The following is a 26,102-nucleotide window of genomic DNA, read 5'->3' as shown; positions in this document are numbered from 1 at the left end:
TATTTTTAGTATGACACCCTCATAATGTTTCATAATGTTAATGTATCCATAGGCTATTGGGTTTGGTGTGTATGGTAGTCCTACTCACTGGCAAGTTTCTGACCTTTCAGAATGCTGTTAAGTTTCCTCAGTTATCACCTATAACTGTTAGTGTCCTCCTAATATTTCAACTAGCCTCTCTAGGGTCTAACAGCATTCCTATGCTTGTATAATATTGATCACCCTAATACTGATGTGATTTTTGACATGAAAAGTCTTTGGTCTACACATCCCCAGCAGGCGGAGTGTACTTTATCCAGAGCCCCTTGGTTTCAAACCGAAGCTCCGCCTCTCCAGCAAGCGCACCCACCTTGTCCACCAGCAGCACAGTGCGCCAGGGAGCGAGCGCACAGGCGTGGGGCACACCGGGGAGCACACACGACTGACCAGGCAGCAGCTTGAGCACCGACGGCGGAAGCTCTCGGAGAGAAGAAGGTCGTTTCTTGGCTAAGAGAAACCGCATTAACAGCTCCCAGAGGTGGAGTGTTCTGTTAATTGTGTCAGCAGTGGAAAGAAAACTCCTTCACGACCAAATTTGGGAGTACCGTAACCGGTGGTGGGGAGGAGGGGGAAAAGATGCAGTTCCAGTCCGACTCGGTGAGCCGCGCAGTCCGCCTCCGACGCTGGTGATGCCCGCCGTGCGGGGATCACCACCGCCCAGCAGCAGCAGCAGCAGCAGCAGCAGGGGGAAGAGGAGGAGGTCGGGAAAACAGGGCGTCGGGCCGATGATGATGATGGTAAGGTCGGGATCATGGCTAACGGAACCGGTACTATCATGTTAAAATGCGTCGTGGTTGGAGACGGTGCAGTGGGCAAAACGTGTCTTCTGATGAGCTATGCCAATGACGCCTTTCCCGAGGAGTATGTGCCCACAGTCTTTGATCATTATGCAGGTAGGAATACAATTCTTCTAATATTCTCTCTATCATGAGCGTCTAATAATAACAACATGACATGCTGAACTGCTGCTGTGCTGTGTTTTGTGATGGTTTCACAGAATAAAACCTAATAAGAGAGGAGATAATGTATAGAATAATGCCTGAGTTGAATTCCCTGTTTCCTCTGCCACTCTTTCTCTAACTGCATTGGCTTGCATCTGTTGCTATAATCAAAACCACTTGTTTGCCTTCTTCATAGCAGAGAGGGGTTGGGGACCTTGAGCCCCCCTCCCCTCCCTCCCTCCCTCCTTCCCTTTCTGCTCCCCCTCCCCACCCTCACCCCTCTCTCCTTCCTCCTCTCAACTGCTCTTTGTCATTTCCTTGCAGTGAGTGTCAACGTCGGGGGGAAGCAGTACTTGTTGGGACTGTACGACACAGCTGGTCAGGTACAGTTTATTTTTTACTCTGGCCAGGTGCCAAGCATGTCAAGGACACATACACACACACACACATGCATAGACACTCTCTCTGTCTCTCACTCTATCTCTATCTCGGTCTCTCCATGTGCTCCTGGGACCAATAACTATCCGACGGTGCCTCCAACACGCCCACAGGCTTCATATTCAGGCCAAACACTAAGCTGCAACAGGTGATGGTTTTCGCACATGGGTTTACTGCCAGAGTCTGGTGTGCCATGGACAGTGATGGTAGTGAGGGGGTTTCAATAGTTCTATTATGTGGAGAACAGGGCTCCTATGTCCAGTAGTGATGTCACAGGTTTGTTAATAGGGCTGCCTAATGCCTGGGCTTTTTCTTTACAATGTGCCATTCAGTGGGCAAGAGTTAAAACTCTACTGAAAATGTGATGGCCTACACATACACACACAATAATGTTTCCACTCAGCAGAAGAGCCAGTGTACACACACACACACAGACAGAGGAAACACACACAACAGACACAAGCTCATTGAGGGTGGCAGTACAGAGTACAGAGTATTGGAAAGGCCCTGTATCATTTGCTACCAGTAGATCCACTTTTATGGACTAAAGTTGTCCAGCTGGGTGAAAATAATACAGTTTTCTCTGGGTTTGACCATTGTTGGTAACATTTGGGATAATGTAAGTACACAACTAAACAGAATATATAACACAGGTCTAGTTGTTTTTAGACATTATAATACAAGAGAGTTAGATACCTTTCAGTGGCATGACTGACGTTAAAAGCAATAGGCGAGCAAGACAAACAAGTTCTAAAACAGCACTCCACGTCAATATATCAGTGTGATACAATCAGCGTGCAAAGTAGCTCACAATAACAAAAAGCCATGTGTCTATTTAGTTTGCTGAAAACAAGCAGTAAACCATTTGGACTTAAGTTGGCAAAGCCAGCAAATTTGTGGCCTCATTACTTGTCCTGCCTACTCCTCATATGACTGACAAACACGACACAAACAAGCAGTGAGTGACAGTTTAGCTTTCGCTTCACTGACGTAGGCTCCACTCAGCTGGATGCAAGGCACCTTACATCAATAAGGTGAGAAGCAACTTGCTATGAGGAAAAAAAAAACAGTAAGAAAGTAGTCGGCTGGAAATGTTTTAATCTGGCCATCTGTGGACAGCCAGCGCTTATGGAAAACTCTGTGTATGAAATATTAGGCAGTTAGAATAGAACTGAACAATTAATTAATCAACAATAAAAAACAGAAAAAGACAAAATTTTACTGCTTCTAGGCTTACAATGGGTTTTCTTAGTTATCTATGATTGCAAACTAAATATGTTTGGGAACTGGACTGTTGCTCGGACAAAATGAGCTGTTTAAATATGTCAACTTGTGGTCTAAGAAACTGACGGGCATTTCTCACTATTTCCTGACATTTTGTAGACCAACTGAGTAAATGATTAGTGAGTTTCAGAGTTGTTTTGATTTTAAAAGCAAGAAGGTTAAAGGTAGTCTGTGGACTTTTTGACCACTAGGAGTGCTGTGGAGTAATGTTTTTACAAGTGGGCCCCTATTTTGTTTGTATGGACAGAGTGATATGCGCAAAAAATGTAGCAACGAGCCAACAAAGGCAGTGAGGAAGAAGACTGCAGGCTAGCACGTTTTTTTGACTGTAAGAGTATATACAATGCATTTTGCTAACACTGAATGTAAACATAACTTTTTTTTTGTTTACAAGAAAACTCCACAGAGCACCTTTAAGTTTGGACTCCCGTCAGCTACACTGCAAGACTTGTCAATAGTGATGCACTTATTCTCTGCGCCAAGACCTTTAGCCTCCTGTCTTTCCAACAACCTAAAAATGAACACATGTTAAATGTTGAGTAGTTAACACTTTCCTCAGGACCACATTTAACCGTGTGAAGTCAGAATCTCTCACAATCAGACATTTGATCTGTTCATCGGAAAGACAAAAACTAAACGCCGAAAGGTCAGCTGGGGAATATTCAGCCGTTTCTCTGTTCTGTTCATTCATGAATGCTAAATGCTCGAGTCTATGAATAGCAAATCACAGCCGCCCTCCCTCCGCCTTTCCACCCAAACAGCTACCTGTGGCTGTGTTATATATTTTTGTCTTGAGAAAACAGATGGTAGAAGTGTTACTACTCGGTTGTAAAAAGAGGAACACAACCTTATTGTCTATTCTGGCGTGTTTGATTGGATGTGTGTCAGAGGCGGGTTTGTTTTTAGCTGATTCAGAGTGTCTCTGAAATGGAGAAGTTCTCCCAGATGTCGGCCGCGGGTGCCGCCGGCCGCTGAGAGTAGAGTTACTGCGCTTCAAAATGCAGCCCCTCCACCCCCGGCTCGGCTGACCTCTTTATGTGGAGCACAAGGCCAGCTGGTAATGTTTATAGCTTCAGCATCTGATCAAAGACTTGCGCCCCAAAGAGAGAGGGGGAGAGAGAGTGAGAGGAAGACAGAAAGAGGAAGAGAGAGAGACAGATGGGGGGAGGCAAATAGAGTGAGGAAGGAGGATGGGGTGGGGGTGGGGGGGGGGGCAGTGGAATTACCCAGAAAGTGGATAAATTCAGTCGTCTCAGTTTCATTTTCCTTTCCCTTTCGTTCTCCGTCGTTCAGCTTCAATTCACAACTCGCCCTTCATTATCTCCACCTCTGGCCTGCGCTACACATGTTCGATTGGCGTCAAGCTCCCTGTAATATTTATATTCTTGGCATGGCTGGAGCTCCCACAATGCTTTGCTGTTCCACAAGGATATCAGCAGCTTTACAGATACACGCCGCCGTCGTGCCCTCATCGGATACGACTCCACGCTGTCACGTCCGTGTTACATGTCAGGGCCATATAATCACAGCTCGGCATTGAGCTGAGCGCCACTGTGCTTTGTCTGCTGTTGATACAGCTTCCCTGCCTGCTATTGTCTGCGCGCTGCCACGTCGCTCCCCGAGGCGCTGCCTATTGAATTATTCCATATGGAAGGTCTGCAAAGTCTGTTTTGCTGAATGTGACGAGGGAACAGAGGGGAAAGTCTTTACTTATTCATTCATTCTTCTGCTGCTGCTGCACTCAAGAAAACGTAGCATCTCTGCCTGAGGAGGAGCAAAAGGAAGCAGGAAGTGGATGCTAAGTGCTGTGGTACCCATGGAGATGCTTGAGGGAGGAACTGATGAGTTGGGACCCAGCGGGATCTGTGTCCCACTGCCCTATTAACCCCCACTTTGTTGTTGGACTGTTCCTCATTTGCTCACCCCCTTCAAATACCCTCACACTCAACTGCACATCCTGTAACCCCTTTTACCACTTGACTTCACCCATTACCCCCTCTCTCCTCAGTGCTTGGTGTAGTCTGGTGACTATTCTCTTTTTTGACTCATCAGACCAATGTGGCCCAGTGACCCTTAGCAGTCCCAGCAGGGCGGCAGGTGGGGATGGGGGTGTGTGTTGGAGGGGGGAGACTGGAAACGGTTTTACCCAGCTGGGGGCCTGTCACCACTCAGCTGCTCACACACAGAGAAACAGAAATACCAGACATGGCTCAGGTCCCACTTTCAGCTTGAGTTCATACTTTTGAATCGCCCAAATATCTGTTGCCATGTATGGTGAGAACATCCTGGTGAACTTCTTTAGAGCAATGCTTATTACTATTATTGAATAGTCTGTCCATATTTTTGTCATAAATCCATCTTTTTGTCTATAAAATGAGCATTGCAATTTCTGAGAACCCTTGATGACTTCACATTGCTTGCTTTGTCTGTGCAACAGTCCAAACCTGAATCTATTCAATCAACAGTGATATTACAGATAACAGAAAAGAGTTAAAGGGTTAATTTGGCACTTTATTGAAACAATAATGTAATTAATTTAATTTACTGAAACAGCTGGGTACTGTAGTTTTTAGCAAACATTACTGAAACAGGAGGAAATAGTGTGTTTGTTGGTGACTATTTCCAGCTGTGGACTAATACATATTTAGTGCTTTAGTGGGTATTTACGGCAGCCAGACAGTGTATGTGGGATTGAGTCAAAATAAACAACACTGTTTGTGTTTATGGTAATGAAGGAACATGTCACCCAGTGCGACGATGTGGCTTACTGATGTGTTTTTAATAGTTTTTGGACAACAATGGAGCTCTATGGCACAGAGGAATAAGACATACATGGATACACAGAAAATAGTTGTTAGTAGAATCAGTTTATTGTTGGTTTTGATCTCATTGTGGGATTTATTGACAATAGGAAACATATAGAATATTGTCGGCCTTTTCCTTTAACAATCTGTAGTCCTCAAGCTGAGATAAACCCTGATGACATCATCAGAGACTTGACAAAGCTCCTCCAGAGGCACAGAGGACATTATATAACTTCACAGGTAGTACTGTCTGTGCTGAGGGAACATTTATGTGTAAAATTGTTGGAATTCCCCTTTAATTAGTCATTTCTGCACTATACTCTTTTGAACTCTGGATCATCTCTACCACCTAAGTAATGTATTTTAGTGTTGTAATATTTTCATAAAAGAAGAGTGGAGGCGGTGTTAAAAGGATATGAAATTAGATTGCTGCTCCTAATGAGTCATAAAATGTCTTCATTTATGTTTTACCATGTGCAGTATATGTGCCACTGCCATTAACGGCCCTTCATGGTAACAATAAACTGTCAGATTTTTGAATGGAGCATAGCAGGATGTTCCCACCATACAGACATGAATAGACAGAGTGCATCAGCGCTCGAGCGATCATTAATCACTATTAAAGGGCTAGTTAAAAAATGACACGAGCATAAATAGCTTTTTTTTATTCCCGAGGTTCAATCCCGGTTCTGCAAAATGTGCAGATTTGCAGATCAGAGACAGAACTTTGTGAATAAAAGCGTCTGTGTCTGGGCTTGTGTTCCCACCTGGCGGCCATGTTAGAACAGGCGTCTCTGACTCTGTTGACATAGCCGGTTTATAGAGCCCCGAGGAGGCGATTGGAGTAGAAAAGGAGAAAGACAGAAAGGAGAGAACCGTAGAGAAGGGGTGGGGGGGGGGGGCATTGGAGGAGGGAATGACTCACTGATATCATAGCACTCATATGTCACTGAGTCAACAGCACACAGTGGAGCTCACACAGTGGCAGAATTAGTATGCCAAGCTTTGCCATGATGGAAATGTATGGACATGTATGGGGAGAAGTTAGTGTTAATTTCCTTCTTTCTCTGTTATTCCTTTCTTCCCTTTCCACCGGTCATATTTACTGTACACTCCTGACTATCTTGGAAAGACTGTTATGCAATGTTGCAGTGATGTACTCATGGACTGTTCTAATAAAAGTCTGTGACATACTTCAGATGGAAAGTTTTATCCGAAGAGAGCACCTTAACAGCAGCATGAGTGTAAACATTTCTGGACCGAGTATCGAAGCTATGTAGGAGTACACACTGTGTGTCTCTGCCACAGTGTGTACACTCCGAGTGGCTAGCAGGCATACTGTGTTTGGTAATGTGTCAGGGGTGTACTGAGGAAACCGTGTGAGAGGCAGAGGTGGGTCTCAGAGAAGCTCCCGGCCTGTTTACAGTAAACTGCTGAGTGGCTTACACTGTGTTCCTTTATCTCTGGGGCTCTCCGGAGGATCGGAGGATTCACTTGTGCAAGCAAAGGTCATGAGCACACAAAGACACACAAACACACATTGTACTTGATCCCATGTGACAGATATATAGTGTATGAGGGTACAGAGGAGAGCACATAGTGTATGTAACATCAAATTCACTATATACTGATACATGTTCTTCAAAACAGGTTAAAATGAGCTGCATAAAAGTAGTATCTGAGAGGTCTAATATGTCTGGTTGTATTCGTTGGCAGTGATGCAAATCACTGTGGTTTATGGCAAAATTAGATTCATGGGAATGTTGGATTGCTGTGATGAAATACTTTGATTTTTCAGGCATTTAATTTGATTGATGGGCCAAAACAGACATTTCTTTGTGACTGTTTTTCAGTATCAGGAGTTTCTCAGCTGAAGATGAGAGTTCTTTCTTGAACCTAGAAACAGTAGTTTGATTTTTTAAGGGAATATACTATAATATATGCTATATATTGATTTCACAATAGGGAATTATATACTGTGATAGAGTATTTTATCTAAGGGTGGGCAATATGAATAAATTCTTCTAAAAGCTCTACTTTTCCCAACTTGTAAATACCTCAAAACGAACATACTATGTGATCAATCAATTAATTACCTGTTGAGCTGAATCAGAAAGATCCTGACGCATCTCACCTCATTATCAATGTAGTTACTAGATGATGGTTTAAACAGTCGCCTCACTTGTTAAAGGTATACTATGCGGGATTTTCCTAAAAAAAAAACCCAACAATGTATAGACTCATACAAAAGTAATCCCTCTCAATCATCATTTATGACCAGCTTGAAGTGTGTTGCATTGTATTTATCTACAGAGACTCTGCCCTCTGCCTGTATTTTCTTATTATTTTGCTGTGTGTGGGACGCTTCTGGGCAGTGGGTGTGAAGCCCCCAGCCAGTAACAGTGTGCAGGGTGTGAGGTCAGGACTCGTAGTGTAGCGACAAGGTTACATTGCTGTCTCCATCTCTGTCCTCTGCTCTCTGTTTATGTCATGGATGTATAAAGATAACAGGTCTCTGGGTTTGTTAGGCCAAGGACAGGGCTGAGCTCCAATCACATACGTACACGCATGCACACACACAGAGCAGAGACGCCACAGCGGACAGGATGAAGCGTGTGCTTCGGCTGCATTCACACCAAATCCAGCAATGCAGCACCGTCACACAGGGTTGTGCGCAGGTATGGACATGTTTATTTGTGCTTTAGAACGTAACTGCTATGAAACAATCAGAAAATAACATTTTATTTACTAAAAAAGCTGCGAGAAGCTCTGGTATATTGTGATATTCATATATATCGCGATATAATACATTTTCTGTACAATCAATTGAGTAGTTGTTAAAGGATAAAATAACCAGATGTTTCTGGCATCCAGTGCATTAAGTGAATCCAGTGAATTAAATACCTGATAAGTCATACTTTATCACATTGATGCGAAAAACCAAGGCCTCAGGAAATGTGCCAGGCTTTGAAGCCAATTTGACATAGTGGTCAAACCATATAATTACAACTTCCAACAGGGGCCCAAAAAGCATTTTTCTTGCACACAAATACGGGAAAAGGAGAGGCTGTAAAACGGTGGATACATTTTTTTGAGCATTACAATCCCCACGAAATGACTCGTTTCACTATCAAAACTTGATCCACTGGGTTCAATAACATTTGGAAAGTCTAGAAGAGCCCATGCAGTATGTATTCATCCGAGTAATTTCTTTACAGCAGGAAGTGGCTCTTTTGGCTTCATGCGGCATTGAGCAACTTTCGTAGAAATGAAAGGCGCCCTGCCTCCAACGCTGTATCCAGTTCTCTTTATACATCCATAGCAAAAACATGTAAAAGTCCAATATTGCTCTGCACCATTTCCCACAATGACCTATACACCCAGAGATATTAAAGCAATTTAGTATTGTATTTCCATGATGTTGTGGGACTCATAAGAAACAGGTTAAAGAAAGAATGGTCAAAATTGAAGCTATCCTGACTTTTACTCTCTAGTATGGGTCAAGTTTCAAACACACTGGATCCTACATTTCCCCTAATGCAACTCCACAGTGTTTGATGACAGTCGACAAATTCAGCATCAGATCATTTCGTTCATGTCGAGGTCTTCGGGTTGGTGCTTCGGCTCACCTCACTTCAGTTGTGTTTAGAAATCATCCTTATCGTTTCTCTCAGCTTGCTGTAAGCACAGATGGTTGGCACTCATAATGGATTTCTCACATCAGGAAGTTCAGATAGCGTCAGATAAACTGTCTGTCACAGGGAAGTCACTTAACTTACAAAACACTACATCATCCCACATGACAATCCCCGACCCTCTAGCAGCCACTCAGAATTATTTGAAAGTCCTGTATGAGCCAGGTCTGTGAAAACCTGTGAAATACTGCATTCATTTGGAAATAAGAGGATGAACAACTCATACAATTTTGAATTATATCCACTTGACCCACTCCACTGAGTCATCTACAATACGAGCACAGGCGTGTGATTTGTGCACTGTTTTCATCATCTACTCCTGTCTAATATAAAGTCGGTATATCTTAAATTCATTATTCAGCCAGTAAAAAGGAACGACACCCTTGCCTGGATGATCTAGTGCTGTGTGGGGAATCCTCTGACATTCAGCTCATTTGCATATCCATTTTTCCTTAATCCATTTGTGTGAGAAAGACTTGTCTCAGGGGTTGTAACAGTTTGATCGTATTGGACTGTGCCGTGTGTGTTTGGCAGAAAGCAGGACTTGCTGATGGCATCAGAATGAAAGACTGTCATGCCAGAGCTTGCTCGTCCCATTGCAACTATCTCTGGCGTATTGAGACCTTGTATCCAATTTGCTTTGATTTCAGGGATGTTGACGATAAATTTCCCAGACAAGAGAGTGAGATTGATTCACTTGGTCCGAGTTGGTCTGGTTGAGTCATATCTAATTACTGGAGATCCATTGATTCCCTGTTTCTTCAAACTAGCTGCTGAAAGCCAACCCGATGTGTGCAGCCATCACTCAGAGATCATCAGAAGAAGAAGTGAGATAGGTTGTGAATATTCATATGTGTGCAAGTCGGACACTCTGTCAAAAGGGTTTATCTTTGGTGAGGACAAAGGAGCTCTTGATCTGGCGCACAAAGGACAGTCTTGCGTGTGTGAATTAGGCATTTACACCACACAAATATCGGAGATGGCAGTGTGTCTGGTTTTCTGTGTCTTGTGGCGATGCCTTGTGCTCAGTTTGCATTGAAGGACTGCAAATGAAAAACAATCCCTAATTGTCTCTGTCAGAAAGGGAGGGCGAAAAAGAAAGCAACTCTCAAGTGAAGGTCATCTTCTTCACATTCTTTTCTCTTCATAACTCAAATCCAGTTGACATTTTTTATGAGTATCATTTCTGTCATAAAATTGCTCATCGTTTGTATGAAACAGCCGAGGAGCTTGGCAGTGTGTGTGTGTGTGGAAGAAACCGCTGGATGAGCACAGAATAAGTTTGCAGTCCTCTTTCCTAACTTTCCTGGCTCCAGTGAAGAGTGAAAGTCTGTCTGTGTTTGGAGTTCATTTTTTATATGCTTTAATAATTCATGAATAATAATTTCTCAAATTTGAAGAGCCAGAAATGAATCATGTCTACTCATTGGTTCCTTTCTTCCCCGCCATTGTGACCTCTCATACTCCTATGACCCAGAATGTTAACCTACAATCCTTTTCCAGGAGGACTACGACCGTCTGAGACCGTTGTCCTACCCGATGACCGATGTCTTCCTCATCTGCTTCTCGGTGGTTAACCCTGCCAGTTTCCAGAATGTGCGTGAAGAATGGGTGCCCGAGTTGCAGGAGTATGCACCCAGTGTTCCCTACCTGCTCATTGGCACCCAGGTGAGTCCTCAATATGCTCTTCACACCAACTGCTCCTTACATATTCTAGCATACAATAAGAAAATCAGTTTCATCTGTTTTTGTAGCTGCACCTTTTGTACCATAGTGTGTGGGCTCAGAAAATGTATTATATATATATATGTGTGTGTATAGATATGTGTATGTGTGTTTGAAATACATTCATAATTGTCAGTTTCTTGGAGTATTGCAACATGAGTAAGCAAGAGTGATTGCAAAGTAATAATGCTGAGACTCAGATGCCAAGACTCGCCCTCACATTCTCATTATCTGATACAGGCTATAAACAAAATAAAACTTAAGATTCAAAATCAGACTGCACCAGTTGCTTGTAAAAAAGTGTCCTCCTCCATGAGATCTCATGCAATACAACATACATACATTGGAGAGACAGGCTTAGACATTGGAACACGAAGGACAGAACATAAAGATGAGTGTGAGGAGACACAGTCGCACAAAGGAACTTGTATTTGGCATCTCAGACAATGTCAAGAGAGAGAAGTACATTATGAACTGGGAGGGGGCCAGAACTGTCACATCGAAGCACCATCACTAATTCAATAGAAATCTAAAACAGGCCCTGGGGACAGTAAACAAGGCTCACAAACCTTACCACACCTGTGATGCAGACCCAAAATTCTGCCAGGCAACACAAGAAGTCACTGTCTTGCCACTTCCGACCACCTGGTGGTGCTTGTCACACCATCACCACCTCTGATGTTAGCATTCTAGTCTGTAATAGCTCACAAGCTGTACACTGGAGATTAGATTTACTTTTTTTGCTGAATTTATGCATTTGTTTTGTTACATTACTAATCAATGAAGTGAATCACAGTTTAACAAAACATACATGGGGGCATTTTTTCACTTCATCATCAGCATTTGCTACATTTGTTTACTGTATGTTTGACTGAACACAGCACTGACATATTATCACCTTATGAAGTTCATATGGCGAATGTGTTAGCAAAGAGTTACGTATTTACACATTTAGCGGATATAGAACATCAGCATTCATTTGTTGCTAACATTGTCTGTCTGTTGTAATTATAATGCTGTGAAGGTAGAGTACAGTGAGTTTTTTACCGCCAACAGTTGCCTGCTGTGGCTGCAAACGAGGTTGTGGTTGTGGTGAGACTAAACCAAAATGGTAAAGTTGCGGTTTTAAAACCAAAACAATGAGCTGAAAGATGCTAAAATGCTCCACAGAGCTGAGGAATAGTTTGTTTGCTCTGGTCAGTGGATGAGTTGATGAACTTGTTACTCTTGTTTCCTCTTGGTTCGGTCACACAGAAAAAAATCAAGGCGACTCATAATGCCTCACTAAAAGCCATGTGACAACTTTCAGTCCCCTCGTTGGTTAGATTTGAGAATGTAAACACAGGAAAAATGGACCTGAAGAATCTCCTGTTTGCCAAAATATCAAGAAGGCAACATACTTTGTTGCTCGTCCAGGTCGGATTTCGATTAATTCTCTGGCTAGCTGTTAGCAACTGTTGATTTTGCTCATCTGCATCCCAAAATCCAAAGCAGACCTGGCAGCGGCAGCTGTTTAGCCCACACTTATAGAGACTGAGGTCAGATCATGTTCCTACCACAAGTGAATTTATCCAGAATTTGTTTGTGACCAGACTGGGACCACTTCCTCTAAAGGTCCTCAGTGCAGTTGTTCTGGTCCGCACCCTAGTATGATTGCTGTGTTCAGTTTTTCCAAAAGTAAGTGTACCAAAGGGGGATATTAACCAGAATCTGATTCAATCAAGCTAAAGAATGCAGGTTTGAAAACACCCTTAGTAATCTTTTCCATTGTTAATATAAAATATTCAATAGTTGTTTAAAAAAACAACCACCTCTTGAAATCCTGAACCTGAGCCATGGCAAAAAGAGCTAATTTATTACATTAAAAGCTGTAACAGCCAATATAAACCTGGCAAAAGACCTCAGGCTGATCTGGCTCATTTGGGTTGGAGCATCATCATATCTGAATGTTGTTGAACCACCAATTAACTTCTGCAATACATGTATCACTAAAGCCATATCGATGTTAAAAGAAGACACTAGTCCTGAGTATTAGCTTATTTCTTGAGCCTTAAAATTCACTGCCAATACCATATGTCCTCCTAAAAACGAGCACCGGTTTGTGGGTGATTTTTGGTCTGTGTTCCCTGGCAACCAAATGCCAGTTCAGCCAGGGCCCAGCGGTGATGAGGAGGATGGAGTGGGTGTCTGATTTATCGTGTGTCAGCTGATGTTTGCTGCTCTTTTATCAGCTCCCGTCATAACTCCCCCCCTGCTCTTCAGCTGGATGCTGTCATGTACACATAAGCTTCATAACAGTGAGCCATGCTGCCACAAATCACAGCAATCAAGAAAAGGGTTAATGAGGTTTACGCCCAGTAAGATGTGAAGGTGGATGCATTTATCATAACTGGTTATGACTGAGATTGGTAGAAAGTGTGTGGATGAGTTGTGTGTGTGCTCAGCATTGCAATGAATAAAAGAAGAGTGAGGAACCTTGTGGTTGACTGTGAAATGGTTTTGCACAAGAGCAGGAAGTGTGAGACAACATGACTTTGTTTCAAAATGAGAAAACACAAGGTCAGTTATACAGTTCAGCACTCAGACGTAACTCATAGCTATGTTTAGAAGCATGGACTGAGTGCAGAGCTAACGTGTTGCTCAGAAAAGTGCCAAATACCTAATATTCAGTCAATAAAGCACCATTAACAAAATATATGTAATTAAAATACACATTGTGATAGTAATGGTAATCCTGGATGCAGTAGAGATGAGAGAAAGTGTCCATTATCTCTTTCAGATTGACCTTCGTGATGACCCCAAGACAATTGCCAAACTGAATGACATGAAGGAGAAGCCAATTGCCACCGAGCAAGGACAGAAACTGGCAAAGGAGGTTTGTATGTTTGTTTGACTGAAGAAGTGAAGTAATACGTGGCTGATAAAACAGAGTAGAAGCTCACATTTTCACTTTCGGTGTTGTAGAATTGAGCTGTCAGGTCCACTTAGATTCCTGTGTGCTGATTTGACCCAGGAATGCCTCCGTAGGAATGCAGTTTCTTCAGTGAAATGCTTGGAATCAGACCTCTGTCCGTTATTTGTCTGAAAGTGAATCCAGGAATACATTCTGGGTCAACATAAATGTCCAGTGGAGTTCACAGATGTAGGATGTGGCGACCAAATGTGGTCTGCGATTATTCCCTCCTAACCAACAGAAACCAAGAATACAAGTCAGCCTTTCAAAAATTCTAATCTAGAATAATTTAAAGTTCATATCGATGCAGTTTTGGCAAGTTATGATATGATTCATGTGTTGTGGGAGTCATTTTTCAGAGGCCACCAAGTCTATGTTAGATCATTTCAAGATATTTTCAGAGCACTAAAATTAGAGTTGTTTCCACTCAATAATGGCAATATTTTATCTTGTCAATTATTACATTGAACTCTGTTTTCTTCATAGATGACCTGTCCTCCATTTAGTTGTATTTCATGGTTAAACTCCTTATTGCTGATTAGATAGACTGGGGTTTGTATATATTTGTTAGATTTGTTTGAATAGTAAAAGCCTTGAATCATAAAATGTTTGTGCTTCTCATGCATTAGCATTACATTTGAGTCACAGAGATAAAAAAAAAAGGTTCATGCTGATCTTTAAAAAATCCTGCAGGTCGATTAACAATGACCACTGTTCTGAAGGTATTTCTAGGATCCTCAAACGTGGAAAAAATGCATGATTTAAAAAAAAAAAAAAATTAAACAAACAAAAAAAAGATTTTTTTTCCCAAGTTGGAATTAAATTTACTGTCCATGTCTTTGCTAGTTTAATCTGACATAAAAATATAAACACGCTATTTAATATGAAAATACAAAATAGGAGCCAGATGACTGTAACCAATTGTAAAAGCTTTTGACTTTGGATCATGTTGTACATATTGAGCCAGGACGCGTCATCTCTGGCTAGTCTTTGAATTCTAAAATACTTGGTAAATAAATAAGTAATTAAAAATCTTTCAGAACTATTCTATTCTATTCAGCACAGCAGTTCATTGTGTTTAACGACTCACTGGGGTTTCCAAAGACTTTCAGCAATTTATTTTTCAGAAAAATGGATGCTCTGAAGAGAATACATGACATGACTGTACATAGGTACACTGATGTTTACATCTTGGGTTTATTAAAAAAAAAAAAACAGGAGAAAGGAATAAGATCTAACATTGATGAGTATTCTGGTTGGAGGACATTGTACTGGAGTTTGTAATTTCCCCTTAAAAGACAAAAAAATTGTACTCCTGACGGCATGCAGTCTATAGCGGTCATTATAATCAGTGAAAACTGCAACCACTTACACTGTACATTCATAGAGACTCAGTCTTTGTTTCACAGTTCAGTTATCTGTTTAAGTAGTGTATTTTTTGTCATTCAGACATACAGTAGGTGTCCGTTACGGAAATGTTTGTTATGGCTTTATTTGGACATGACTGGACAGTTTCGGAAAGCTAGCAATACTAGTGCAACATTTGGCACCTGGTGAAGCTGAAAATTTAGGGAGGGAGACTGTCAGCCCGATGATTATTGTTGTACTAAGGTTTTCCCATTCAGTTCAGTCTTGTGCCATGTTAAAAGTGTCACAGAAATGTTAAAAGGTAAGAACAAAGATTGCCTTTGTGACTTTTATGTTAAAGTGAGTAAAGGTGCTTATTCAGATATGAGACCAACATGTAAGTTATAGCATGTGATTGCCATCACATTTAAGTAACAAGGTACTTGTCTGAAAGGGGCTATAGGCTAGGTAAGCATTTCTTATCGGCTGTAATCAGATACATAAGTGGCATTTTAGGTATTGGTACAGTTAGCAACGGCTAGTTTTCCTGCGGTTGAGAACGTTTGGGAAAAACAATGAACATCACTATTTTAGCTCTGCTTATTACTTACCATTAGCAGCTAAAGTTACCCCATAATATCAACCATAGCCAAAGTAAATGATATATTATTACACTGCTAGCTATGTACAATCATAGCATTAGGTTACAGAAATGCACTCACTCTTCCGAGCTGGCAGTGCTACTGCCTGAGTCTCTGCTTCTTCTTGTTACATTTCCTGTTAAAAAATGTGAAGTCATTGTACTCTGAACAAACTGTATATAATGGAAAGTCATTTTGGCTGTCAAAGAGCCATCCTTAACACCATTCACTGAAGATTTTTGGTGCTAAAGAAATGCTGTAAGCTAGGCTACCAAATAAAGTATATATCAAGTAGTTCAGGCATTTTTACTTATTTTCTACACTGCAATAACTGGTAGTTAAACACTGTAATGTTTCTTTCCTTCTTGTCAGATTGGTGCATGTTGCTATGTGGAATGTTCAGCGTTGACCCAGAAGGGCCTGAAGACAGTGTTCGACGAGGCCATCATTGCCATCCTGGCCCCCAAGAGAAAGAAGGGAGCTCTGAAGAGAAGACTGGGACCCCGCTGCATCAACTGCTGCCTGATCACGTGATACATAAACCCAGAGATCATTCAGCAACAAACCATAAACCAAACCTGGACTGACGGCTAGAGACAGACAAAAGAAAAATGCACAGACAGCAGAGCAGAGACAAAATAGAAGACTTAAAAGGACAAAACCAGAGCTAATTTTAAGCTGCAGTGCTCTTGGAAGGCCATAAGTCTCTCCTGCTGTCCAGCACTTGAGGATGCAGTTTACTACCAAAGGAGCACAAAACCCAAGTCCGTCTCTTCTCCTGATAGACTTTTTTGCCTCAAAAGTACCTTGTTTTATAATCATTTTTAATCATATTTCCTGTACAAAAGTGTTGTAAGCTGTCATATGAAAAAAACCCCAAACCAACATTTCAGTTTAAAGAGAAATGCTACCTTCCAAGTTCATATTATTTCTATGGTTTTGAAAGCTAGATTATTGATTTATGAATTTCTCCATGTAAGATCAGATATCCTAATTTGAAGGCCTTCAAGGGAGAAAACATACAGCTGATAAATAATGGGAGACAGACTTTAGTGACACTGTGACAGTGCCCAGGGTACATTTCTGGACATAAGGGCCCAGTTCTTTGGATTTAAACCTATAAAGACTCTGTTGGCAAGCAAAGTCTGTCTCTAATTATTTGTCATTTGACGACCTGCAAATGAAACCACACAAGGTGCTTTGCTTTGTGTGGAGGATAACTCACGCAATCTACAACCAGTGAAATGCTATTCAAACAACAGCTTTTGGACCTAAAACTGTATTCTTGTTAAGTTTGAGAGGCTTGTTTTTGCCTTATGAAAACCCCATCATTTTATAGTGTGGCATGTCAGAACATAGAGGCTTCATCAGATATTGAAGAGGTATATTATCCATTTTTAAAATATATATTATCTAGAGTTTATGATTCTGTATCTCTAAAGAGGAGATGATCAACGCTGTGCAAATATTATTTTGTCAACTGATAGCTTACTTTTGTTGTTTTGAATTTTTGTTATCCTGCAATAATGTGTTATCCTTTTATCGCCTTTAAGAAGGTTTCAGAGGAAAGAAGAAGAAGAGGGATCTCATATTAGAAATGATTCATATCAAACATCCAAAGACTCAAATGCACACACTGTCATCAAAATCAGGTGGCTAAGGTGACCCAATACTGTATATTTAATGCACAACATGAAGCACAGTCCATGCATCTTCATTTCCCCGCACAACAAAGCACATTCCTCTGCTTTTAAACACTTCTCTTCCAGAAAAGGCTGATTGAAGCACAGACAATGCACAACCTTCCATCAGGCACAAGTATGAGCACAGTCCATCTTACCATGTACAATCATTGTCCATCACCTCTAAAATCTTGTTGCAAGGCATTAGGTGAAAGCCTTGGCGCCTCCCAAATGTCATCTTTTCGTGAAATACAGGAAATACACTGATCCAAGCAGTTTTGAAAGTGTATAAGAAGAGGAGGCAGCCGGTTGCATCAGCAGTTCCTACAAGTTCATACTTAGCTTGCGCAAGTCTTTACCAAAGTGGAGATGTGAACATCACTAAATTTAAACAGGTTGCACCACACAAACTAGTACTTATGTAGAGGTTAGTTGTCAGTAAATATTTATACCTGTGGCTGCCAAGTGGAGCTAAGTGAACCAACTGAAAAAGCCAACGTTAGCTTGCTAATATACAGTATGTCCCATTTAGATTGACAGACTAAAATAATGCAAGCTAGTTTAGCATAATCAGATAATTCCCACTCAGTCAAAACTATTTGGATACTACTAAGTCTGAAACATGTTTTTTCATGCATGTATATAAATAAAACATAAGTATACCATTAACCCTTCAGAAAGGATTGGCACCTAAGTTTAATATGTCACTTGGCCCCATGAACTGTTATTTTGTAGCAGTTATGTTACAACTTGTGATGCTACAGTGACTTAGTTGATTGGACAATGCTAGAGCTGTTTCCCCAGCAACTGATTTACACTTTACTAACGTCTTTACTAGCTAATACATTTATTTAGTATGGATGGTGCAACCTGATTTTGTAAATTACCAGTTTGAAACTAGATAGTAGTTATAAGAATTTAGGAAGGATTTCACAAAAAAAGTTAGTGATGGATTAAGGATAGCTGGTGCAACTCAAGTCTGTAGAAGTCAATTCTGTACTAGAATTTAAATAAAAATAATTACCAAATTTGAAGTTATGAGGTCCTCACACGACAGCTGTGAAAGGATTTATAAAATGTATTGGAACAACATTAGTGTGACCACCATCCCTGTAGAAATCCTTTCATTTACACAATAGAAACACGTTCCCCCCAGAAGAATACACTGCTCTGTAATAAAGTCATGCTACAACATTTCAAATTGAAACTGAGATAATTTGTGAGGTGGATTTGTGATCAGGATTTAGATAATAGTATAAAATATCTACGAGCCCCCAAAACAGTTGTATGCAACAACAGTTTCAAGCCTACAGGTCTGTTATACTGTAGATAATGAACTTGACTGAACTTTCCCTGCAAAACATCTAAAATATCAGCTGTGCTTGTTTTTATGCATTTGTTATCGGCTTTTTCTAACTTTTTTTAATCAAAGGTGCCAACTCTTGCTAAATGACTTCTGTTAATTTTCTGTTCAGAGTCAGATATGATTGATTAAAGCTTTAATGTAAATGGTGCTCCTCCTCTCTGCCCCAGCCTGCGTTGTATATTGTACTGTCTTTCTGAGCAGCAGAGTGGATTGCGGGGTGAACAGCCTTCTCTTTCAGACAGTTTTGCTTGCTTACGTTGTGTGAAGGTCCACCCTCAGGATCCAGGACCTTAAGTGCCGCAGCCACCAATGCATTTTCCCGTTGATGCTCCTGTCTTCTCAATAAACGTGTTTACTGTGTTGATAAGCCGGCTTGGAGGGTTTAACTTAGAGAGCGTCAGATGTGCTGTGGGACAGATTTGTGAAATTAACTTTTGCAGTGCTTATTCCTGGAAATCAGGGCATTCATGTTCATAATGGGTCATACAGCACTGGGTTGAGTTGATAAGCAGGTCACCGGAATTAAACTCCGAGGCATGTTTGTATGAAAACACACACACATACTTAATGTTTATTTATGTATGATTTGTTCAGAAGGTTTCCTTTTCAACCTTTTAAAGTTGGTGACAGTATTTCACCAATTTACCCTTTATGACAACTCACTTTACACAAGGACAAGGTGTATTGATCTCTGGTGCATGAGCGCCACTTGCTGGCTACATTTTTGTGTAGTTTCCCTCACCTTTCTGCTTTATACTCAACATTAGAGGGCATTTCAATATACATACTTTGTGTACTTTTCCATCTGAGGGGTACTTCAACCACTGGACACTTACTGTAGCTTTGGGGGATTAAACCAGCTGCCCTAGTTTCACTGTATAACGAAGCATCTCAACGGAAGCAGTAAAAAAAAAAAAAAATCACAATTTTGGGCCCATTTTGTTATCTAACTTGCACTTTAATTGAACATTATGTCTGTCCATATAAATTTTAGGACTTGGAAACCTTTGCTACACCACACAGCAACACAGAAGTTGAATAAAAGATGTACTTTTATATAACCACAGAAATTTGAAAATGTTAACATAATAATATCAGCCATGATACATGCAGCTTAATTTTGTTAAAGCTTACTTATTAGTAAATCAGAAGCACATACGTACCCCACACATGATCCTGTATATGGAAAGGCTGGAATTGTGCATACTGAACTGTCTCAAGGATTATACACAGATACTATATTGGTCTACAGCTGGTCAGTGAGGTGGCTCATTGAACTGTGGTCTCACAGCCTGAGGGTCCAGTGTTTGTACCTGACAGACATGAGTCATTGAGTCATTTCAGTGTGGAGTGTGTATTTTCTCACCAGTTGGTTTCCTCTCAAAGTCCAAAGACATGCAGATCAAATGAATCAAAAACTGCAAATGCTGGAATTGCAGCTTTGTTGCTTAATGTATGAATATTTCAGCCCAGCAGTTTATCACTAACTATAGCCTACAATTAAATAAACCAAACATAGTAAAAACAAACTTAGAGGCAGCAATAGTGGCAGTTTCATTGATTTGTAAATTTTGAATGTATATATATGTGTGTGTGTGTGTGTGTGTGTGTGTGTGTGTGTGTGTGTGTATATATATATATATATGTATAAATTACATGATCATATGGCAACAAATAGCCGCTGATTTATGTCAATGTATGACAAAGAAACCAATATGTTTAAATTAATAAATAAGAATAGAGAAAAAATAGTTACCTTTTAAGTTCCTTTAAGAAAATCTTTACATTTCCTACCTAGAGCACTTTTTAGCTGTTGCTTTGTTTAAATATTAGTATCACAGGCGTTATATTCCAGTGATTTTTATATGAATTCTTTTTATTTGATATTTCACCGGATTATAGAGCTAGCTAAACAAATGTATCAGCTGAAATAAGATCACCACGAGATGAAACAGCATTTCACTAAAAATAAAAACAGCAGCTATACACAAAGGTGCAGCGTGTAGAAAAAAAAGTGGGACTGTCTGCAACGATGAGCCTCCCAAGTCTTGGGATCTTTTTAGAACATTCCCAGTGAGACACTTGTTACAGTCTTAGCGTTCATCCTCTGCACACCTTTCATCACTATATGACTGAAATTCGAAGAGACTGTTTAACTTAGCGTGAAAAGGTCCAAAGCACATGATTTACACAGAAGCCTCTCAGAGACGGCAGATTCCTAAACTACATCCTCTCAGCTGAACCATCAGTTTGTATAATGTGTATATACTGTATGGATGTGTATGGTTGCATGTTTACCTTCCACTATCAGTGCAATAAGCAATCAATTCATTGTGCACACCACAAGTCTCCACTAAGTTAACACTAGTGCTTAGTCACGACAGTGTGTCGTGTTGAACCAGATGACAGCACATGTGACTCAAAATGTATCTGCCCACATCCCATATGACCAGTTCAATGTTTGCTCCCAGTATACCCGACTGAAAAATCATCCTTCATTTGTTTCCATATTATTTGTCAACCCCAGCACAGCACAGCACAGTACAGTCATCATGGTGAGCAAGATGACATACACACAAATGAAGCACTGCGTTAGAAATGATCAGTATCAGCTCATGCTTGCAGTGACCAATCATATTCAAACAAATCATGTCAAATGAAGACAATCAGGTGGTGTTTCTGATCTGACACGCTGTCTGTTTCACTCCTCTGATCATGTTCATGCTGTATGAGGCGTTTCTTCTCAGCCACCCCTGCTTCTCTTGTTCTAGTTTATTACCGTATATGGTGATAGCATCTCTCTCGATATCTGCACTGCTTCCTCAAATGAACTTGTGAGCACCTCAAGAAGCTGAGCTGAGAATACGTAATCATTTAATAAAATAAATGGTTGTGAAGCCATTGCTTAGAGTGTTTCTGACAGACATAACACACAGAAAGATGCCCCTTGGCTCTGGCAGTACAGGTTTGGCACTCCTTTTGGTAAATTATTAATCACACTTTTATAATATCCATAAACAATACATGGCACAAAAGGTTATTGGAGCTTCAGTGTGTCAATACAATCAATCAATACCAAGAACAATCAAGTCATCAATCAAATCGACTATGTTAAAAGTTATAAATATTTATGGACATTTTCTTGGCTCATTTTAGTAAACAGAGGCCATGCTAGATTTTTACATTTCGTTCTTAATAATTAACCTCAGGAAATAATGCAGGATTTGGTGTTTGAATCATTTATTGTTTGATTGATAGTAACACTGCAATATACTCTCTTACCTGCATTGATGACAGCTTTGTTAATGTCTGTATGTCTTTTGCAGTTATATAATTTAGTTTTTTATACCTGCTGCTAAACAATTTTCCCACTGGAGAGAAATGCAGACGAAATTTATACTCAATTTTAGATACAGAGAGAGTTTCAACCATGAGAGTTTTCCTTGCCTTATCTGTGTGTACTGAGTTTTTATCTTGCAGTCTGGATTGGCATGCAAAATATACTGTAGTCTTGTGGACATCAAGTGTTAGCAGTTAGTATGAGGCACAGTAACATACATTACACTGGAAAATTTGACGTGAAACAACTGGCACTTTCTTTGATGTGCAGCAGTTAGCTGAACAAAGACCTTCCTGTCCATCAATGTAATACTTTACTCCAATGTCCACATGATATCAGTGGAAGTGTCTTAGTCATGTGTGCATCAAATTTAGATATTCAACACAAGATGAGACCCCATCCTGCTGACTGTGTTGTGCTTGAAAGGAAAGGTGGTATCTACCCACAATATTAAATCAAGCCACTAAAGACATGCCTGTAAAAAAGACCAAATTGCCAATGTCTTAGACAAAGTGGAGGCCAACCAATTAGCTACTTTTATGGTGTTTGCATGGTTTTCATAGTCCATAGCCATGCTGAAGTGTCCTTGAGCAAAACAAAAAATTCCTCAAATCCAGGGATACTGTACCAGAGCTGATCTTGATATCTGTCTCCCACATGCAGAAGAGAAAAGAACAGAAAATTCTGCCTTTGCTTCAAATTTCATCCGTTTTGAAGCAGGCCAGCGTAAAAGGCAAATGATTACAATCTGCTCTTCTGATTGAACTAAAAATAAAAACAACAAACATAATAATGGATTGATGCTGTGGTATATTATTTGCATGGTGCAAAGTGTGGCCGACATCAGACACACTGCATACTCATGAGAGATGTAGGGATAAAAATAGTAAAGTGACAAGAACGAGGAATCTTGATTAAAACTGTGGATTTATTAAGTAATTCACTGCTCAATAGCATGTACAGAGATCCCATACTTGCATATATTACATCGCATTATGTTCTATAAAAAGGGACAGGCAGCAATGTGCAACTAAACAGTATTTGGAGTCTTTCACACGGCTTTTTCCAAACTCCAGATCATTGTCATGCACTCTGTGCCAGTGACTCTAGCCCTCAACCCAAATTTATGAGGTGCTGCACTGACATGGAGCTCTGAGGTTTGCTGGTCTCTTGCCTGGATGATAAATTCAGTTGGAAGAGTCAAGTTGATTTCACATTTTTTTCTCTTTTGCTAATGTTGGAAGCTACCATGTCCTTTTGAATTCCCAACTCTTACTACATCTTCTCTCTTCCCTGACCTGCTTCCTCACTCTTGTGTTTCCCAATTTTACAAACTTTTTGGGACTTCAAGTCTAATCTTTCACAATCTATCAATTTTTAGGCATATTTTTAAAAAGACTTATTTTTCAACAGTATCTTAATTTTTGTGCATGGCACAACCTGTCGCTACTCTTAAGGTATTATTTATTATGATGGCTATTAAGGACTAATTCTAAAATTACTATTCACATAATACACAGAGTGGGAGTCCTAAAAATCACTTGAAAGTTGTGTATTGTTTGTTATTAAGCGCTGCAGCAAAACAAGCACGCATTTAGAGCTGAGCTGAGACTTGGATAAAATGACACTTGGTTAGCAAATACCACTTTAAAAGTATGAAGGGAATAATAACTCATATAACTAATAATAAAACAGCAGTGTGGGAGTGTTGAGAAACTTACCCAGTAAATCTTAATTTGATGTTGATGCAATTTTGTTTCCATCCTGCTGCCACAAGATGGCAACCCTGCCTTTGTCACCACATGAACAACTTCTAGATACTGTACGTCAAACTTCATATAATACACTCAAAACAGACCTCATTCACTTCATGCACTTTTTATTTGGACCTTCTCTGTATTTAGTCTAGTTTGAATATAAAATATTACTTTTCATCTACAACAATAAAAAAAACATGTTCTGTAACTGCTGGACACTGTCACCAGTAATGTTGGCAAGAAACTGCATCAGTTTTTCGCTTGTTTCTAATCTCCAATTACAACACAAGACCTGCTTCCTCATTCAGAAATATGTATGGATACATTATGTGCCATAGCCAGAAATAAATAAGCAAACTGGAAATTAACAACTTTCTTACCGTAACTTGAGATGAGATTAGATCATAAAGCAAAAGACAGTTAGAATTAAAATGGTACAAGTAATAATTAAGTAATAAACTGGTCAAACCATGTAGTCTTAGAAAGGCAGAACACTGTGCGTGTCAGCGGATTGTCAACAGAATCAATGTCTTCATACAACTATAGTTGCTATAAAGGTTTATTTCTGTACACATATACTCATACTGTATGAGTATGATTTTAAGGTACTTGAACACCTCACAAAATGATCCTGCTCTACTTTTCTTAGCCACTTTACAAAGAATTAAAATATGAACCACTGAACATCCTACCAAACCGCCGCATATATCCGTCTAGTCAATATCACGTCTGATCTTGTATCCAAATCTATTTCTGTACTGAGTGACTGTGCGGGCCCAAATGCTGTCTGTCAACACTTATGATTTGTTTTAGTTTATGTGGATGTAAGACTAGTTGCTTGCGGCAATGAATTAAAGTTTTTATTAAGCAAATTTACTATACACTTTACCTGTGATTGACACCTTAGCTGAAACTGTTGAAATATCCAGGTAGAATAAACACAACACTAACAATTTGCAAATAGTATGTGCAAGTAGCCTAGTTTTACATAAATGTAAATAATTTGTATTTTAAAAAAACAGGGGTGGAGGTTGGAACAATTCAGCTTAAGGTGCATTTCTCATGCTTAGAAGAGCTGGTGTGAGTGAATAATATTATCATCAGACCTTTCATTTTCAGGTTCAACTGTATCACAGTAGTAAGTCAACTTATCCTTATGGTGGACTGCTTACAGATGACACAGCATAGACCTGGGAGGAGATGTCCATGTTGACTAAAATAGTGTGAATCACTCCTGGCAGACGAAGAATCAGTGCTAATGCAATTCTCTTTCATTTCCTTTCATAAGCACAAATTAGATCAGCATCTCGGAGATGTAAAAGCTAATGTGTTCAGACTGCTGGTGATTTCCCTTGAATTCAACCTCAGCTCCGGCTAACTACTACATTACTCACACCACTTCCCCTTCCCATTACGCCTTGTGTCATGTGCTCATGAATGATCTGACTCCAGGAGATGACCTCATGTGTGGGTGCGAGTGACTGAATGCTCCTTTGAGACATTTTAATTGTTCTGAGATTCACTTTGGTACAAGCTATGGCACATAGTCACTGGTCTGGTCTACATAAAGCCACATCTGATTCAACGCTTGAGGCCTTAAGAGGGTGGCCGTAACAAGTGTTTCACTTTATTTTACTCACTGTAGGGTCAATCGTTTTTGCCATCCCTTCATTTCCACAAAAAAAAGCCCTTTTTACTTTATGAATGAATAAATGACTTTGTTCTGTACTGTAAAGTTAATTGACATTTTGCCAGATTAACCTGCTAGGAGGCCTCATGGCAAAAATGAGCTTCTTGCCCCCCCACCCAACCATCCGGTCCTCCCACTGTCTGTGCAATGTGTGCAGTTTTTCTATGCTGGACAACCATCTGGCCCCAGATTTGCTGTGTGGTAATTTGATTAAATAGAAATATATTTAGGAATATTTAAGATAGAAGCACAAAACTGAAATAATGTCTTGACACAAGATTTTGAAACAGAGCCTGAAGATAATAAAGTACGACCAACCTTAAGGCCCTTAACACATCAGTTATAATTGTGCAGTTGTGGTACTTTTGGTATGATGAAGGCATATCAGTGAGAGAAATAT

The 26,102-nt window shown here is 40.2% G+C and overlaps 1 protein-coding gene across 1 annotated transcript; it reads left to right on the top strand.

Moving 5' to 3' along the window:
• The first annotated feature begins 349 nt into the window (after positions 1-349).
• On the top strand, positions 350-19,282 carry LOC137196672 (rho-related GTP-binding protein RhoQ). Its single transcript, XM_067609433.1, has 5 exons — positions 350-932; positions 1,305-1,363; positions 10,705-10,869; positions 13,706-13,801; positions 16,240-19,282. The coding sequence occupies exons 1-5, from the start codon at positions 791-793 to the stop codon at positions 16,399-16,401; spliced, it is 624 nt and encodes a 207-aa protein (XP_067465534.1). The 5' UTR covers positions 350-790; the 3' UTR covers positions 16,402-19,282.
• Positions 19,283-26,102: the final 6,820 nt, after the last annotated feature.

Source organism: Thunnus thynnus, chromosome 14 (genome assembly GCF_963924715.1).
Source record: "Thunnus thynnus chromosome 14, fThuThy2.1, whole genome shotgun sequence".
Lineage (NCBI taxonomy): Eukaryota > Metazoa > Chordata > Actinopteri > Scombriformes > Scombridae > Thunnus > Thunnus thynnus.
The sequence above is the reverse complement of the archived record's forward strand: the minus strand, read 5'-3'. Positions and strand labels throughout refer to the sequence as shown.

Bases quoted from the DNA above. Each gene is read 5' to 3' on its own strand.
- LOC137196672 (XM_067609433.1), top strand. From the start codon at position 791: ATGGCTAACGGAACCGGTACTATCATGTTAAAATGCGTCGTGGTTGGA. The intron at 933-1,304 runs GTAGGAATACAA...ATTTCCTTGCAG, and splicing joins AGTCTTTGATCATTATGCAG to TGAGTGTCAACGTCGGGGGG. The intron at 10,870-13,705 runs GTGAGTCCTCAA...TATCTCTTTCAG, and splicing joins ACCTGCTCATTGGCACCCAG to ATTGACCTTCGTGATGACCC.